The following is a 17478-nucleotide window of genomic DNA, read 5'->3' as shown; positions in this document are numbered from 1 at the left end:
AATGTGCTTTACTGTGAGAAATACAACAAAATACAGTGGAAAAACTTCCATAATCAACATAATAGTGCACCATTACGATAGTTTAAGAAGAAAATGTAAAGACATAATTTATCTGCAAATAAATTGAGCACATCAAATTACCCACAGTTCCATAGAGGAGGAATTCCTGGAGTGTATACAGGATGGTTTTCTTGACCAAACTGTGGAGGAACCAAGTACAGAGCAGGTCATCTTAGATTGGCTACTGTGTAATGAGAGGGGAATCATTGCCAATCTAACTGTGCGAAACCCCTTGGGGGATGAGCAACCATAACACAACTGAATTTTTTATTAAGATGGAGTTGATTAGGAAACTAGGATGCTGAATCTTAATAAATGAAACTATGAAGAAATGAGGTACGAGTATGCCTGATAGGTTGGGGAGAGTTACTTCAAAGAGATGACAGTGGATAGGCAATGCATGGGGGAGCTGCAACAACTATTTATTCCTGTCTGTCATAATAGCAAAATGGGTATGACGGCCAATCCATGGCTTACAAAGGAAATTAGACATAGTATCCAATCTAAGGCAGAACAGAAGCAGGGAAACGTATAATAGGGGACAAAGAAATGGCTGAGCAACTGAATACATATTTTGGTTCTGTCTTCATAAAAGAGGACATAAGTCAGATACCAGAAATTTGGAGGATGCAAGATTTGGTGAGAGGAAAGAATTGAGGGAGATCAATATTAGTAGAGAAATGGTGCTAGGTACATTGATGGGATTGAAGGTGGATAAATCCCCAGGGCCTGATAATCTACATCCCAAAATTTTAAAGGAAGTGGCTCTAGAAATAGTGGATGCATTGGTGGTCATCTTCCAGGAGTCTATGGACTCTGAAACAGTCCCGCACATTGGAGGGTTACTAATGTCACTACAATATTCAAAAAAAGAGGTAGAGAGAAAACAGGGGATTAAAGACCAGTAAGCCTGACATTGGTAGTGGGGAAGATTCTTGAATCTATTATCAAGGACTTTATGGTGGAGCATTTAGAAAGCAGTGGCAGGATCAGACAGAGTCAGCATGGATTTATGAAGGGAAATCATGCTCGACAATCTATTGGAATTCTATGAGTGGTGATCGCATAAAGACTTATAAAATTCCAATAGAACTAGACAGGGTAGATACAGGGAGGATGTTCCTGATAGTGGGTGTGTCCAGAACCAGAGGTCACAGTCTGAGGATTCAGGATAGACCAATTCAGCCTGTGAGCCTGTGGAATTCATTACCACAGGAGGTAGTTGATGCCAAAACATGAAATGTATTCAAGAGGCAGCTATATACAATACTTGGGATAAATGGGATCAACAGTTATGGGCAGAAAGCAGGGTTAGGCTATTGAGTTGGATGATCAGCCATGATCATCATGAATGGCAGAGCAGTCTTGAAGGGCTGACTGGCCTCCTGCTGCTCCTACCTCCTATGTTTCTATGTAAAGAGAAGTCCATCTAACTGTACCGTAACTCTGCTAAGAACCATCTTTCTTCAATAAACATTAAAGAGGTCAGACAGACCATGGTGGGGCACTGTAAGATAAAAAGGTCAACTGAAATGTATGAAGGAAATTTAGCAAACTCAAATTAACATGTCATTACCAGATGTGATGATGCATTTGAATCCCTGGATGTCCGCTGGTCCCTGGAGGCTTTAATCAACCTGTTCAGAGATGTAACTGTAGACTTCTGGAACAGGCAGGACTTGAATCCAGTATTCTTCGCTCAGATATAGGGTCACTACTGCTGTGCCAAGACAGCCCCCAGTCCTCTACTCTAATATTTTAATTAACCTATTTTCTGGTCAACCTGTTCATAAATGTGAATACATAGTTCTGGAACAGACAGGACTTGAACCCAGGTCTCTTGGCTTAAAATGTAGTGGCACTACCACTGTGAACAAAGAACAAAGAAAATTACAGTACAGGAACAGGCCCTTCAGCCCTTCAAGCCTGTACTGTCATGCTGCCCGTCAGAACTAAAACCCGCTACCCCTTCTGAGGAGCGTACCCCTCTATTCCTATCATATTCATAGATTTGTTAAGACACCCTTTAAAAGTCACTATAGCATCTGCTTCCACTACCTCCACCGGCAGCGAGTTCCAGGCACCCACCTCCCTCTGTGTAAAAAGCTTACCTCATATATCACCTTTAAACCTTGCCCCTGGCACCTTAAACCCATGGCCCCTGGTAACTGACTCTTTCACCCTGATAAAAAGCTTCTGAATGTCCAGTCTGTCCGTGCCCTTCATAATCTTGTGGGCCTCTATCAGGATCTTCCTCAACCTCTGTCCTTTCAGTGAGAACAACCCTAAGTTTCTCCAACCTCTCCTCATAGTTAATGACCTCCATACCAGGCAACATCCTAGTAAATCTTTTCTGTAACAAGTTTTGTGCAACAAGACTCCCCGGTCCTCCAATCTATACTGAATCTACAAGTCCGCTTGGTTAACAGAGGTAAAGAAAGAAGATACACTTGTCTTAACATCAAGGTGTAATTTATGGCATGGTAGTAATACCTACAACTTACATTGGCTAGTTAGGCATAATCACAAAGACTATTAGGAGCCAACAATGACACACCTGACTCATTAGGATCTCAAAGACTCTCTAATTCCTCACCTAAGTCTGTATGAAATCAACAGATTGAGAGGAGCAACACACAGTCTCAACAATAGCCCTTTCAGAGTCATTACTTTATATCACACTCTAATTTCCTTTTACACTCATTTTCTTTTTTGGTCTACATTTTCTGCAGCATTGCAACAGTTTTTAAAATTCATTTTGTGGGATATGGACATCACTGGCTGGCCAACATTTATCAGCCGTCCCTAGTTGCCCTTGAGAAGGTGGTGGTGAGCTGCCTTCTTAAACTGCTGCAGTCCTCCTGCTGTGGGTTGATGCTCAATGCCATCAGGGAGAGAATTCCAGGACTGTGACCCAGCAACAGTGAAGGAATAGTGATATATTTCCAAGTCAGGATAATGAGTGGCTTGGAGGGGAACTTGAAGATGGTGCTATTCCTATGCATCTGCTGCCCTTGTCCTTCTAGATAGAAGTGGTTATGGGTTTTGGACGGTGCTGTCCGAGGAGCTTGTATGAATTTTTGCAGTGCATCTTAACTTTCGTTCTTCATTTTATCCTACTCTGTATGCTGTTTGACATCCAAAACCATGACTGTTTGAGAGTCTCATCACTTATCTATATGGTAATATATTTGTTCTGAAATCTCCTTAGTTTCTCTTAACACCTCTCACTAGTCTGACACTAGTTAACATTGAAGTATCTGTTCCTAGTTCACTTTGGCCAAATCACATCTTGACTTTTTAAAATAGCTCCAATTTTATACTTTTACTCTTCGTCTATCCTTTTTCATAACTACTCTATATCTACTGAATTGTGATCACGACAATATTTAGCTTGTAAGGAATTAGAGTGAGCTTTGCAGAAAACATGAGGACAGTAGAGTTAACATCACATGTAAAGGAGTGTGTATTGTCTGATTTTTACTGGGGGAAACATGTTTGGAAGTTTAAGTCATTTGGAGACCCAGTGCAGCAGCTATGTGATATGTTTTAGACTGAATTGGACCCACAGTGCAGGTGGGGTTGGCATCGTCTAACAAGGCTTTGGGTTGGGGGAGTTGTGGGAGTGGCTGGAGTGTGATAATTCCTGGAGACAGTACATGACATCTGCAGGAAAAGTCAGTCTGCAGTTCATCAAATCATACGATATGTTGGCAAAGCTGTGAAATTCCTCACCTCTTTAGCTGTAGTGCTAAGTAGCCACAGACAATAGGCTTCTTCCAAATAGCCCCTTTCCAAAATTCCATAGAAATATGGAGGAATTCACACTTCACTGCAGAGGAATGTTACATTTGTGAACAGGAAGGGCTTCTCCTCTGTGAACGACTAGCTAGTGATAGCTAGTGTACAACTATCAGAATCAGTTTATACATGGGAATGCCAAAGTTGCTGCCAGTATACAAGAGATAATGGGAACTGCAGATGCTGGAGAATCTGAGACAACAAAGTGTGGACAACAAAGTCCTAAGATGCTGCTTGGCCTGCTGTGTTCATCCAGCTCCACACTTTGCTGCCAGTATACGGCATGTTTTATTCCCATGTTTTATCAATAACCCGTCTTTGTTAAATACTCAGCAAACAAATGGTTTGCTCTTGGGACATTCTGTGGCAGTGGACGCTCATTGCTCCACTGCACCATTCTTAAACTCCCACATGCTAGTGTGCATATATCTTCTGATCCTACAATGGAGAATATAATAGACATTCAGAAGCAGTGGCTCCGGTGCCTGATCAAATTCTACTGAACAGCAAAGATGTCCATTGTAATAGATTACATAATCCAGCTGACAATGAACAACATCAAGAAAACTTATCAGGAGAGAATGCAGGGGAAATATCTAAGGAATCAGAAAAGGGTCGGCAATTCACTGCAGGAGATCACTTGTGCATGGATAGATCAATTTTTCTGCTATCTAGGAATGAAACATATTTTTAAAATACCCTTAAATATTCGAACACATATTATATAGTTGCAATCATCTCTAACTCTTGTATTCTTTTGCTTTGCTCAATAACCCTTAAATAGGGAGTCTCCAGCATAGCAGCAACAGTCGATTGTTCAGCGCCATCATATGTATCTAACTAAAATATCAAGTTACATAATGCCTTCTACAATGTATCCATCAATATACTATGTTGAGATCAACAAGTTTTATTGAACTTAACCACAGCAGAAAATCTGGCACCCTACAGACCCAGCTTCTATTTCTCTGAGATCTTATGTTGCTATGAAATAGCTCATTTCTAACATACTCAGAACACTAAATGTATCACTCGCCTGACTCTACAATCAGCATGAATTTGAATGTCCCTGAACTTAATGTCTGATTACAAAACATTGTCTCATTCCATCAATAGATCCTTCTATCACTCTCTGCAGCAGCTACATTCAAAGATTGCCGCCTAGACCAAAACTTTCTCAGCCACCATCAGGTCAAGCAACCCCTTTACTGCTCAAGGCCAAGGCATCCAAGATTTACTGCCTCCTTTCCAACCAAATTGAGTACAATTCCAGGCCAATTACCCAGGATAATGAAATATTTGCACATTTCATCTATTAGATAAATAGGTAAATAATTAGTTCTGAATTCACCCTGACATTCAGCTGCTGAGCAGAACTTCAGCAAAAATATCTCAAAGTCAATAAATCTGGAGCTGAAAAAGCATAGCAGGTCAGACAGCATTCGAGGAGGAAAGTCAACGTTTCAGGCCAAAACCCTTTGTTAGGGCACTGATGAGGAGTTCTGGCCCAAAACTTTGACTTTCCTGTACCTCAGGTGCTGTGTGACCTGCTGTGCTTTTCCAGCTTCATATTTATTGACTCTAGCTTCCAACATCAGCAGTCCTTTCTGTTTCCAAGGCAACATCTTAGGGATTGGCTGGCAGATTCATTATAGAGTTTGAGTTTATGCACAACATTTCAATAATCTTCACTCAGAGCAATCTTGAATGATGTGCTTGAAACTGCACACAAGGAGTCACAGCTAAAGCTACAAGTTCAGCAATGTCCAATTGAGCAGTAAAAACAATACTGAAAAGCATGAACATTTAATAAAGAGTGAATAAAATAAAAGCACAACACATTCTCCCCCTATGTAAAATGCATGTCCTCAACTCTGATGTAACCATCAATGTGTGCCAACAATGAGATGTGTTAAGTGCTGTAAGCTGTTTGCAACAAATGATAATGATGCATATGAGTAAACTGAAACCAATGAAATCTGAAATACTCATAAAATAAGTTTGATGTTGACAAACGCCAACGCCATCTTTATGGTTTCAGGTCCTGAGTTAATGGCAACGGAGACAGACTATTTTGGCCATAGTACAGGCTTCCCTTTTTGACCAGGAGGCTGTTCTGTAACCCTCACATATCCACAATATTGTCAGCTGCCAGTGCCTATAACTACTACGGGGCTTAAAACTGCAAATTCACATTGTCTTCTGTGCACTTTCTAGCAGTGTAAATTTTAACTGCAATCGGAAAAAGAAAAATGCAAGTGAGTGAAAGTGGCACACACTTTCAATTACACCAGCAGGATTTCACAGTGTTAACTCCCTTAGGTTACTACTGTCAGAGTGTGGGAGATGAGTAAAAGATGCTTGAGAGTTAAAAATCCCATCAGCACAACTGTGGGAAATATGACTGTCACCTGTGACTCTTCCCTTACTGACAAAAAAACAATTCGCAGCAAGTGTCACAATAGAATCTGGAGTTAGAGTAGCTATAAATAGCTTTTTGGGGCATGCTGATGTTTAATTTCTCCCCTTAATTTCTTCACTTTTCTCCTCTGTTACTGTTTTTTTCCTGTTTAAAATAAGGAGGTGAGTTGTGCCAAGTTTGAAAAATCATAAGTTGCTGTAAGGCTAGTGGCACGAGGCTATTGTTGGACTCCCTCAAATGTTATTCCTCATATGGCATTGCCAATCGAATAATTTTTAAAAAGATTGCTCCCTTCCCTGTGATTACCACCAAAAAGAACGATAGTGGCAATATTTTGGGATCATCGCCACCTCGACTTATCCTTTTATGTTACATACCATTCTGACTTGGACATCAATCATTCTGGCCCTATACAATGGAAGCATAACTTGCAAAGCCATAAAAGGCTAAGGGGACAAAAACTGCATCACGAGAGAAACATGAAATAGTTTTGCATGATATTTTTCCGTACATATGAATTACGCAGTTTCCCACACAATTACTGCTTAAAACAACAAGATGATACCAAAATAATAAAGTGTGAAGCTGGATGAACACAGCAGGCCAAGCAGCATCTCAGGAGCACAAGAGCTGATGTTTCGGGCCTAGACCCTTCATCAGAGAGGGGGATGGGGTGAGGGTTCTGGAATAAATAGGGAGAGGTGGGAGGCGGACCGAAGATGGAGAGAAAAGATGATAGGTGGAGAGGAGAGTATAGGTGGGGAGGTAGGGAGGGGATAGGTCAGTCCAGGAAAGACGGACAGGTCAAGGAGGTGGGATGAGGTTAGTAGGTAGGAAATGGAGGTGCGGCTTGAGGTGGGAGGAAGGGATGGGTGAGAGGAAGAACAGGTTAGGGAAGCAGAGACAGGTTGGACTGGTTTTGGGATGCAGTGAGGGAAGGGGATGAGCTGGGCTGGTTTTGTGATGCAGTGGGGGAAGGGGAGATTTTGAAGCTGGTGAAGTCCACATTGATACCATTGGGCTGCAGAGTTCCCAAGCGGAATATGAGTTGCTGTTCCTGCAACCTTCGGGTGGCATCATTGTGGCACTGCAGGAGGCCTCCCATTATCTCCAGAGATGATACCAAAGATAACAGGAACTGCAATGTTCTGAATGTAGACATTTATATTATATACTTTTTCATTTTGAATGTTCAAGCTGTTGGGTTTAAGCAATTTTTGAAAGTTGGACTGAATAGTTTGAAATTTGTACCTATATCATGCGTATGTTAATATTTTTTAAAATATTAATATTTAACAAAGAATTTGATTCAATTAAAATCATCAGTTGGCCAGTGTGTTGCTGCGTCTGTGAATGAGCTTCTTCTACAACAAGTTTAACTCATTTGGAACTGTTTCTGGCATTTAAAACAATATAAATGAACTCTAATTCTGATGAAAGTTCAGTGTTCTAAAATAAAATCTTAATCTAAAACGATGGGTTTAACTGTATGGTCCACCACATGCACATTTGAAGATGGTGTGAAACTCAGAGAAATATTAAATCCAATAGGTAGCACTTTGTCTCCACTGTAGTTTTACTGATCGCAGGGATGAAGGGAGCCCACCTGCCAGAGTGTCAATTGAGGTCCTAAAGGAGATAATTATTGGCCATTTCAGGACATTTTCTAGGGCTTGGATGTCACAGGTTGGTCCAGTTTTCATTACCCAACCCTCATTGCCCTCGAGACAGCGACGGTGGCCCTTTTTCTTCAACTGCTGCATCCCACGTGCTGTAAGCCATGAGGCAGTTTCAGGATTTTGACCCAATGACATTGAGGAAATGGTGATATATTTCCAAGTCTGGATGGTGAGCATCTTAGAGGGAAACTTGCAGATGGTGTTGTTCCCATGCATCTGTTACCCTTGTCCTTCTCGATGGAAGTCTCATGGGTTTGGCAAGTGCTGTCTAAAGGGACATACTATTAAACAAGGTTAGGACACGAGTTTGTGAAAAATATCAGAGTTTAATCAAGTGAGTTATGCCTCTAAGATTAAAAACAGCACCTATCCAGTTGCAGATGAGAGTATCAGTCCTTACTGGATCTTCTGAGCCAGTTGGAGGGACTGCCAAAAGTAGTATCCACCAGCTTCCCCTCACCTGAAGCCTCTTAAAGGGGCAACTTCCTTTTCCTGTGTAGTGGCTACTCTTCTACTGGGCAGACTCCCACTCCCAGGGGAACCACAGGAAGCCATAGCCCCTATTAACTCAGCTCCTCTTTCCACAGGAGCTGCCTGAGCTACTCAGCAATTCTAGCATTTTCTTTCATTTGTGATATACACTGTCTGCAGAATTTTGGTTCAGTAATATCCTTGCGTAACATGAATGGCTAGTTGTTTTCATTTTGATTCCTGATGGTGAAAAAGCATACTAATACCCAATTTAACAAAAAAAGACAGAAAATGACCAACTTGTTACCATCCGTGTCTTGGTCAACTTATTGAATTTACACACACTTACAGTTCTTGAATTGAATAGCTGGGACTGGCATGAAACTTCTTTCGAGTTCTGAAGAAGGGTCACTGGATCCAAGCATTAACTCTGATTTCTTTCTGCAGATGCTGCTAGACCTGCTGGGATTTTCCAGCAATTTCTATTCTTGTTTCACACTCTTTGGGGTTTTCTCCTCAGAAATCTCTGTAGACTCTCTCTGTTCAAACTGCACGAGGAGATCCACATGTTGACAATGAAATATTCTTTTCTTCCTTCTAGCATTATACTTGATCTTTTTTGGCTAATGACTCCAGACTTTCCAATAAACGACAATGAAAAATATGACAGCCACACTGACAGCTACATGATGATGAATTCTGTGAGCGTACACACTTTCTTCTTTGTTTTCTGTTCCTCAACTTGTCCAAATTTGGCCTTTTAAAGGCTAATTCTACAGAATTCTGTGTTTTGTTTGGAACTTGTAGTAGAAATCTTCCAAATGGGTGAGCAAATCAGCTGGAAGATTGAGCTCTGTTACACAGGAGGTGGAAATCTGGTCAATTCACTGTGTCAAATTTCTATGCATTAGCTAATGTTCAGTCATGTCAGCAAAGTGATGAAATTCACTCAATGACATAAATTTGAGGGAGGAACTTAAAATTGAGAGGACAAACTGGTTGTTTAGAATACAGCAAAGGAGGACGACGAAACTGGTAAGGAATAGAACATAATTGCATTTTAGCAAAAGGAGACAAAAATGGACCATAAGAGCTTCTACATGAACATAAAATGGAAATGATTGTCCTGACTCTAATTACAGTCATCTTAACCAATGTATATTGGAAGCAGCAAAATAGTAGAAAAGCTAAATGATTCCTTTGCGTTTGTTTACACTGAACAAGGTACACGAAATCTCCCAAAATTAGTGAGACTAGGGAAAATGAAGAGTGAAAAAAATTATATTGGAGAAATTAACGGACCTGGAAGTTTAAATGCCGTCAAGACCTGACTGTCCACACTCCAGCATATGGAGATGACAACAGAGATAATTGATGCATTGGTGATCAGTTTCCAAAATTCCATTAATTTAGGAATGATTCCTACAGATTGGAAGCCTGCATATGACACCCCACTGTATAGAAAAGGAGCAAAACCAAATCAGCCTTACATCAATTTTAAGGAAATGCTAGAATTATGAATGGAAATAGCATTTCACAAACTTACAATTTTTAAAAAGATGATATTAATAAAATTGATCAAAGGGAGATTTTGGGGGGATTTTATGAACAAGATTGATAAATTGCAGTTGATGGCCATTGTGTACTTGGATTTTCAGAAGGCTTTTGATAAAGTCCTTGCAGGAGGCTTGTTAGAAAAATTAAAGTGCATGGTATTGGAGGCACTGTACTGACATAGATTCAGAATTGGCTAACAGACAGAAATACAGTAGAAAGAAATGGGTCACTTACACTGGTTGACTGGTGGGGTACCACAAGGATCAGGCACTTGGGCTTCAGCTGTTTATAATACATAATCAATGATTTGGATACGGGGAGCAAATTTCCCAAATTTGCAGATGATACAAAGCCAAGCAGGGAGGAAAATATAAATATTTCCAGAAGGATCTGAATTAGTTTACCAGAACATGGCAGACGGAATGTAATGTGGCAAAATGCAAGGTTATCCACTCTACTCGAAGAAAAATATTCTACCAGAGTTTTCTCTAAATGTTACGAGATTCACAAGTGTAGATGTGAGAAGGGACTTATGTGGGGCTTGTCAATAAGCCATTGAAGGCCAACATTCAGGTACATCAAGCTACTGGGTAGGCTAAAAGAATGGTAATCTTTATTACAAGAGATTTGAGGTTTGGATAATGAAGTCTTACTTCATTTGTGTGGGCATTTGGTCAGGCTACACGTGGAGTTTGAGAGCAGTTTTTGGTTCCTTGATTCAGAAAGGAACATTACTGCTTTAGAAGGATAGCAACAAAGGTTCACCAGACTTGTTCCCAGGATGGTAAGACTCTCCAATGAAGAGAAATTGAGTAAACTGTGCTTCTACTCTCTAAAGTTTCAAAGCATGGAAAGTGCCTTTATTGAAACCTACAAAACATTTAAAGGGACAGACAGGGTGGATGCAAAATTTACTTTTTCCCTGGTTGGAGTCTGGAAAGATCAGGTACAACTTAAAAACAAAGAGGAATGGTATTTCAAGCCATACAGCATAGAAACAGGCCCTTCAACCCTCCATGTCTATGCTGACACGAAACTACACCAATCACATTTATCTGTACTTGTTTCAACTATGCTCTGGCATTTTAAGTGAGGGAGATGGAGAAGAATTTATTTTACTCAGGTTGGTGAATGCTTTGGAATTCTGAGTTTCCATGGCACTGTGGGACAGTCTTCAAATATATTTAGAGAAGGGGTTGACAGATTTTTGATTACCAATGGTGCAAGCAGTTACAGGAATAGTGTAGACAAAAGGTATCAAAGTGCTAGATCAGCCACGATTATAATAAATGGCAGAGCAGACTCAACAAGCTGAATCGCTGTTCACTCCTGTTCACACGATCTGTTTCTGTTTCTACTGGTCAAATCTGGTTAATAAATTCCAACAGAAACCCCAGTGTGGATCGCCAGAGTATTGTTTGGATTGTATGACAAACAGATTACACACAACTTTCAGCAAAACAAGCTGATGTTGGCTCTACTGTTGACGACATTTGGAATATGAGGTAGAGAAAGGAAATAACATACACCCTGAGGATGTTCACACGCATTTACTAGAGGATGCCTGGGTGTAAGCCTGGGATCCAAGTCTATAATCCACACCCTGCTCTCCTCAGAAGTATAATGTATGGAGCAAGGCAGCCCAAAGATGGGTAGGAGAAGGAAAATATATAAAATAACATTTATATTTTATTTCAATAGTGCACATTACAATGTAGCACAATAAAATTATTGCACTGATAAAATCAAATCATTAGCAATTTATTTTCTATCACTGTTTCATATAGCAACAATACATTGTGGTATGTAAGGCACAATTTTAAGTTTGCTTATGAATTATGAACATTAGAGATGATACGGATAATAGATGTAGAATAGATGCAATTATGTTTTTTATAAAAATCTCACTTCCAGCCAATTTTTTCTAGCACACTTTGGCAAGTAAAAAGGGGGGGAAAAAACCTGATTAATGTTATAAATTTTGAAACTAAAAACAATATAAATTGCACAATGCATTAATCAGCATCAGCATTACTTTCAGGTGCCCCATTGTGTCCTCAATTTGTATCGACTAGAACAACAAAAAGGGTACATTTCCAGCGCAGAAACAAAGTCCAGTTCAAACTGGGGAGGGGACGGCATAGTAGAAATGTCACAAGGCTAGCAATCTAGAGGGGTAAGCTAATGGTCTAGTAATACAAGATAAAATCCCACTACTGCAGGTGCTGAAATTTAAATTCACTATCAAAATCTGGAATTGGAAGCTAGTATCAGTTAAGGTGACCTAGTATCTACCACTGATTGCCATAAAAATACCATCAACTAACAAACGTCTTTTACAGAAGGAAATTTGCCATCCTTGCCTGGTCTGGCCTGCATACGACTTCAGATCCATAATAACTTGGTTGACTCTCAACTGCCTCAAAACCGTCAAGCAAACTACCCTGATCAATGGAAATTCAGGATAAGCAATAAATGCTGAGGATGTCTACATTACACAAGACAGTAAGAAAAAAAGCAGTTCCTTCCAGGAATAAGCTTTGGAAACCACAAGTTAAGGAGACGGAGGTGTTCTAATTAGAGGGGTATGTAGGCAAAATTTGTTAAATTATAGACTGCTGCATGAGATACGGTGCTATTAAGGGATGAGTCATTGCTTTATCATTAGAAATTTGATTTTCAGAAAAAGTGCTGGGCTTCATTTACAAAATTACCACTACACCATTATTAATGATTATTCTTATTCAAATGTCACAGACAATTTCCCCTTCCTAGGATCTTACAGAGTGATGGATATATAAATATGATAATAAGGACAATTGCCTCTTGTGTTGCTGTTATTACAACACTATTTTCAATACAGCCTAAGGCTGTAGGTGCTGCAGCAAGATTTGTATTGAAACCTGCAAATTTTCTGACATTCTTCAAAATCTGCAGAAATCATTTCATGGATTTGCACAATCAAATGATGTTAAACCACCTACCAACACCCAGAAGAAAATGAAATAGCAACATGAAAACAACATAGAAATTAAGCTGTTTGCACATAATTACAGGAAATTTCAATGGCCAATTTAACGTTCACTAAATAGGTCAGCATTCAATACTCTAGTGTTTTTACATTGTGGTCTATACTGTAGAGGTAGTGATGTTGGTGATGAATGTTGCATAATTTTAATCTTTAAAAATTCAAAGATGTAGCAGGGGAAAAAGTCAAGGCATTCCAAAATAACAAACCCACCTGCAATTTGGGGAATGACAAATTCCAGTAAAAGAGTAAAGTGTGCGGTAGGTAAGAGTGAGGTGGGCTTAAAAAGGATAAGGCGTTTGATGTCCATCCATCCTAAATCAAAGTGTGGTCCTAGGAATTCCATTAATATGCTCTTATGTTTTATAAGACCCTCTACCTTCCCCAAACCAATAAAATATGGTGAAAACTAACTGCCTTTGTGGTTTTGCCAGACCAACACATCAGTTTGTGGCTGTCCCACTCATTCACCCATATAGTCTACACACAAGGCCCAGTGCCCAATTGTGCAGTTTCTGGCATGGGGTTTCAGGCAATCAAATACTCTGCTCCACTACATTGCACATGTGTAACAGAATGAGACCAGACAAAAAGCACGAGTGAGCTGGACAGACAGAGGGAGGGGAAGAGAGAGCAAGAGTGAGAGCAAAAGCAAGAAAAAAACATAACTTGATCATCATCTGGTGCTATCTGCTGAAAAATCTGTGATTGCAGGCAATGATATAAAATCGCCCATTAATTAACAGGGAGTTTTAAAAAAATGATTCATTTCTTTTTCAAATGTTACACAATTAGAAAACTATGGTCCCAGATGAATATAAGATTGGCCTTAACTGTGATTCCCTTCTGTGAAGTAACTGCCTGACATTCACTGTTTCGATTTATATCCAAAGAATACAGATAGTAACAGCTTTGAGCATGTAGGAGTAGGATCCCAACTTAACTTGCTCCTTTAAGAAGGCAAAAATTAGGGAAAATTCAATTGTAAAAAAAGATAAGTAGCCTAGATTGGTTTTGCAACATTTTTCAAAGATTAAAGGGAAACAAAATTAAATTCTCAACAGCAAACAAATATTCTAAGGATTAGAGGTGAGAGGTTTAAAATTTCATTAACATTAGAAGATTTCAATAAATCTACTGATGCTTGAAGGAAAATCCCAGTGGTTTAGTGACCACAGTGTTGGCATTCCCAAGCAGTTAATCATGTACTGAAGTCTCAGAATTGCCTACCACAATGTAATTAATTTAGTCACTTTGGCTCATTTAAGGAGTTTTTGTTCGGAAAAGAAACAGGAAATGAAAATATTGATCATGTCATATTTTCTAGGATTAGACAACGACAACTGTGTTCAATGCTGTACTTGGAAGGTAAATCTATATATCAATCAATTCCTTTCCCAGATAAGACTAAATCAATTTACACTTTTGCTGACTTTTCCCGGTAGCCTATTCCACAATCTTTTGATCAAAAGGCCAAAATGTTCCCCCAAATTCCCCTCTTACTCCTAACTTTCTCATTTTAATCTTGTGTCCTTGGTGATTTAAGAAATTGTAGACCAGTTAGCCTAACATCTGTATTTAGGAAAATTCTGGAACCCATTGTTTAGGAGGGAGCAAGTTTATATTTTAAAAAAACATAGAACAATCCAGCAGAATCAATACGGTTTTATGAAAGTGGAATTCTTTAGGGGGTGCAATGAGCAAGGTGCATGCTGTATATTTGAATTTCCAAAAGATACTCAATAAAGGTGTGATATTAAAGGTGAATACATTAAGTAAGAACTCATGACTTTGAGGGCAAAATGTAAGCAATGGATAAAGAACTGGCTAACTAATAGTTAAAACAGAGTCTGCATAAATGAGTAACTTTAAAGGTTCGAAAACTAACTAGTGGTGTGACAGTGATAGCAAGAAATTGCAGATGCTGGAGTCAGAGACAAGACAGTATGGAGCTGAAGGAACACAGCAGGTCAGGCTGTGTTCCTCCAGCTCCAAACTGTGTTGTCCAGTGGCGTGACAAAGTTACAATCTCAACTGTGTATATTATATATTGGTTACTTGGGTGAAGGGGAACAAGTCACCAGATTTGCTAATGGTACAAAGATTGTAGAAAAACAAGTTGTGAGGAGGATACAAAGTTTGCAAAGAGATACAGAATTGGTTAACTGAATAACAGAAAATTTGGCGAATGGAGTATAACATCAAAAACATTATCAATCTTTGGTGGAAAATACGAAAGGGACGGTATTATTTAAATGGTGAGCGGCTGCAGAATGCCACAGTGCAGAGGCATCTGGGTGTGCAGGTACATGAATTACAAGAATTAGCAGGCAGATACATCAAATAATTAAGAAGTTAAAGGAATGTTAGCCAATATTACAAGGAGAATGGAATACAAATGTAGGGACACCTAGATACAACTATATCCGAGACTCACTGAGAACACTGCATACAGTTTTGGTAATTTTTTATTTGAGGAGAAATGGCATTGGAAGTAGTTCAGAATATTCAGTAGACGGATTCCTGGAATGAAAGGGTTGGCTTCTGAGGTATGGGGGAAGGTACAGCACACAGAATGAGAGGTGATCTTATTGAAACATTTGAAGTTGTGGCTTGATCAAGCAAATCCTGGGAGAATGCTTCACTTCATTGCAAAATTCAGAACTGGGGGCAAACATTCAGAATAAGAGATCATTTATGTAAGACTGATTTAATTCAATGAATTTATTCATGACACTAATGGATAGTTTTGGACTATTGCGGAAGTTAAGAAGTACAAGGAACAGACAGGAAAGCAGCACTAGGGCCAAAATAAATCATAACTTTATTGAAAAGCAGAGCAGACCGCAGAGATGTATGGTCTACTCTTGCTTTTATTTCTTATGCTGCTAGTCTCTTGGCTATGTACAACGAGTGATTTCAATTGATTCCTACAAACTTGTCTTCTGTGGTCCAACCATCTGTGCTCTAAATCAAATGCAAACCAGCTGGAGAAGACTTTCTGAACATTAAAGGCCTGAGGAAAATTAGAAAAAGAAATCAAAATTCTAGCCAAAACAATTTTTATATGATTAGAATTTCTTTGGTATTCTTGAACAGTGATACTCTGCAGAATTTCCACTGATTTTTGTTACAGACTCATAAGCAAATGCTGCCTGGCCCATACCCTTGGCATTGTTACCATCCCTTTCCATTTACATTATTGCCAATCCTCTTCCCAAAATGGGAATGCTTAATAATTTGTTTAGATAATATTTTTGGAAGGAGTTGGGTAGGGCCTTAGAGTAAGATACTGCAGCGATTACCACAAAAAAAAGCCAGCAACTAGCATCAAATACTGTAGTTGAGTTCTTGTAGCACAACGTTGTTTGTTTCCCTTTTTCTTTACTTCATGTTCTCAATGATGATAGCGATTCCTTGCCCACCGCCGATGCAGGCCGAACCTACTGCATATTTACCACCACGGCGCCTGAAAAAGTATGAACACAATCAACATCACTTTACATGAATAATTCATTAACACAGGAACAGGAAGCCACTCAGCTCCCTGTGCAAGTTGCATATTCACTTCAGCTACAACTAATCTGTCCTTAACTGGGTTGCAAAAAATATCAGTTTTTGATGTTTATTGACCTAGGCTCAAGAGCTTTTTATAAGCAAATTTTAAACCTCCATCAGCCCTTACATAAAGAAATGCTTCCTCACTAAAGGGAAGGGGAACATATATAATTTTTGAAAACCACAATGATGTGTTTGCTGGAACAAGCTCCAAAAAAGGGACCAGAATATTAACTAGGAAGATGCATGACAGAGTTTGGATGAAAGGTCATTGGCCTGAAATGTTAACCAAGATTTCAATTTCTAAAGAAGGGTCGCTGTACTTGAAAAATAACTCTGCTTTCTCTCTACAGGCCTGCTGAGTGCCTCCAGCAATTTCTGTTTGCATTTCAGATTTCCAGCATCCAGAGTTCTGCATTTTACCTCAATTCCCACGCGTTGCTTTCAGTAGGAATGTATTTATATGACAGGGCATTGAGCCAGGCAAAGTGAGCTCAGCCACAATTTTCTCGATGGTGGAAAAGCTCATTGATTTTTTACTGGCTATTCTGCTAGCAGTTGAAGCCATTGTTATTTTCCCCTTGTACTATTCAAGAAACTGTGATAGCTCATGATAACATAATCAGATGGAGATATACAAATTTAGAAATGGTACCTTCACGATCTCTATACAGCTTTTTACCAAGGAACATGAAGCATCATCCTGAGTCAATGAAGGAACCAGGGGGAATAACACAGTCAGAGATCCACAGCACAGAAAACAGCCGTTGACCAATTCAGTCTGCACCAGCCAAATACAAGCACCTAACAATTCTAATACCATTTTGCCCCTAGCCTTGTGCTAATTTGAAAGGAAAACTGTAGATATAATCAAGGTTGGAGACATAGGAATAGAATGCCTT

General features: G+C 39.4%; 1 protein-coding gene across 2 annotated transcripts in view; it reads right to left on the bottom strand.

Moving 5' to 3' along the window:
- Positions 1-11707: 11707 nt before the first annotated feature.
- acaa2 (acetyl-CoA acyltransferase 2) overlaps positions 11708-17478 on the bottom strand; it is a 70527-nt gene continuing 64756 nt past the window's right edge. For both annotated transcript variants that reach the window (XM_048531506.2, XM_048531516.2), the window contains exon 10: positions 11708-16487. In XM_048531506.2, coding sequence (XP_048387463.1) covers positions 16403-16487 — 85 coding nt within the window. In that variant the 3' untranslated portion in view covers positions 11708-16402. The remainder of the gene's footprint in view (positions 16488-17478) is intronic.

This window comes from Stegostoma tigrinum, chromosome 1 (genome assembly GCF_030684315.1).
Source record: "Stegostoma tigrinum isolate sSteTig4 chromosome 1, sSteTig4.hap1, whole genome shotgun sequence".
Classification (NCBI taxonomy): Eukaryota; Metazoa; Chordata; class Chondrichthyes; order Orectolobiformes; family Stegostomatidae; genus Stegostoma; species Stegostoma tigrinum.
This window is presented reverse-complemented; position numbering and strand designations above follow the sequence as displayed.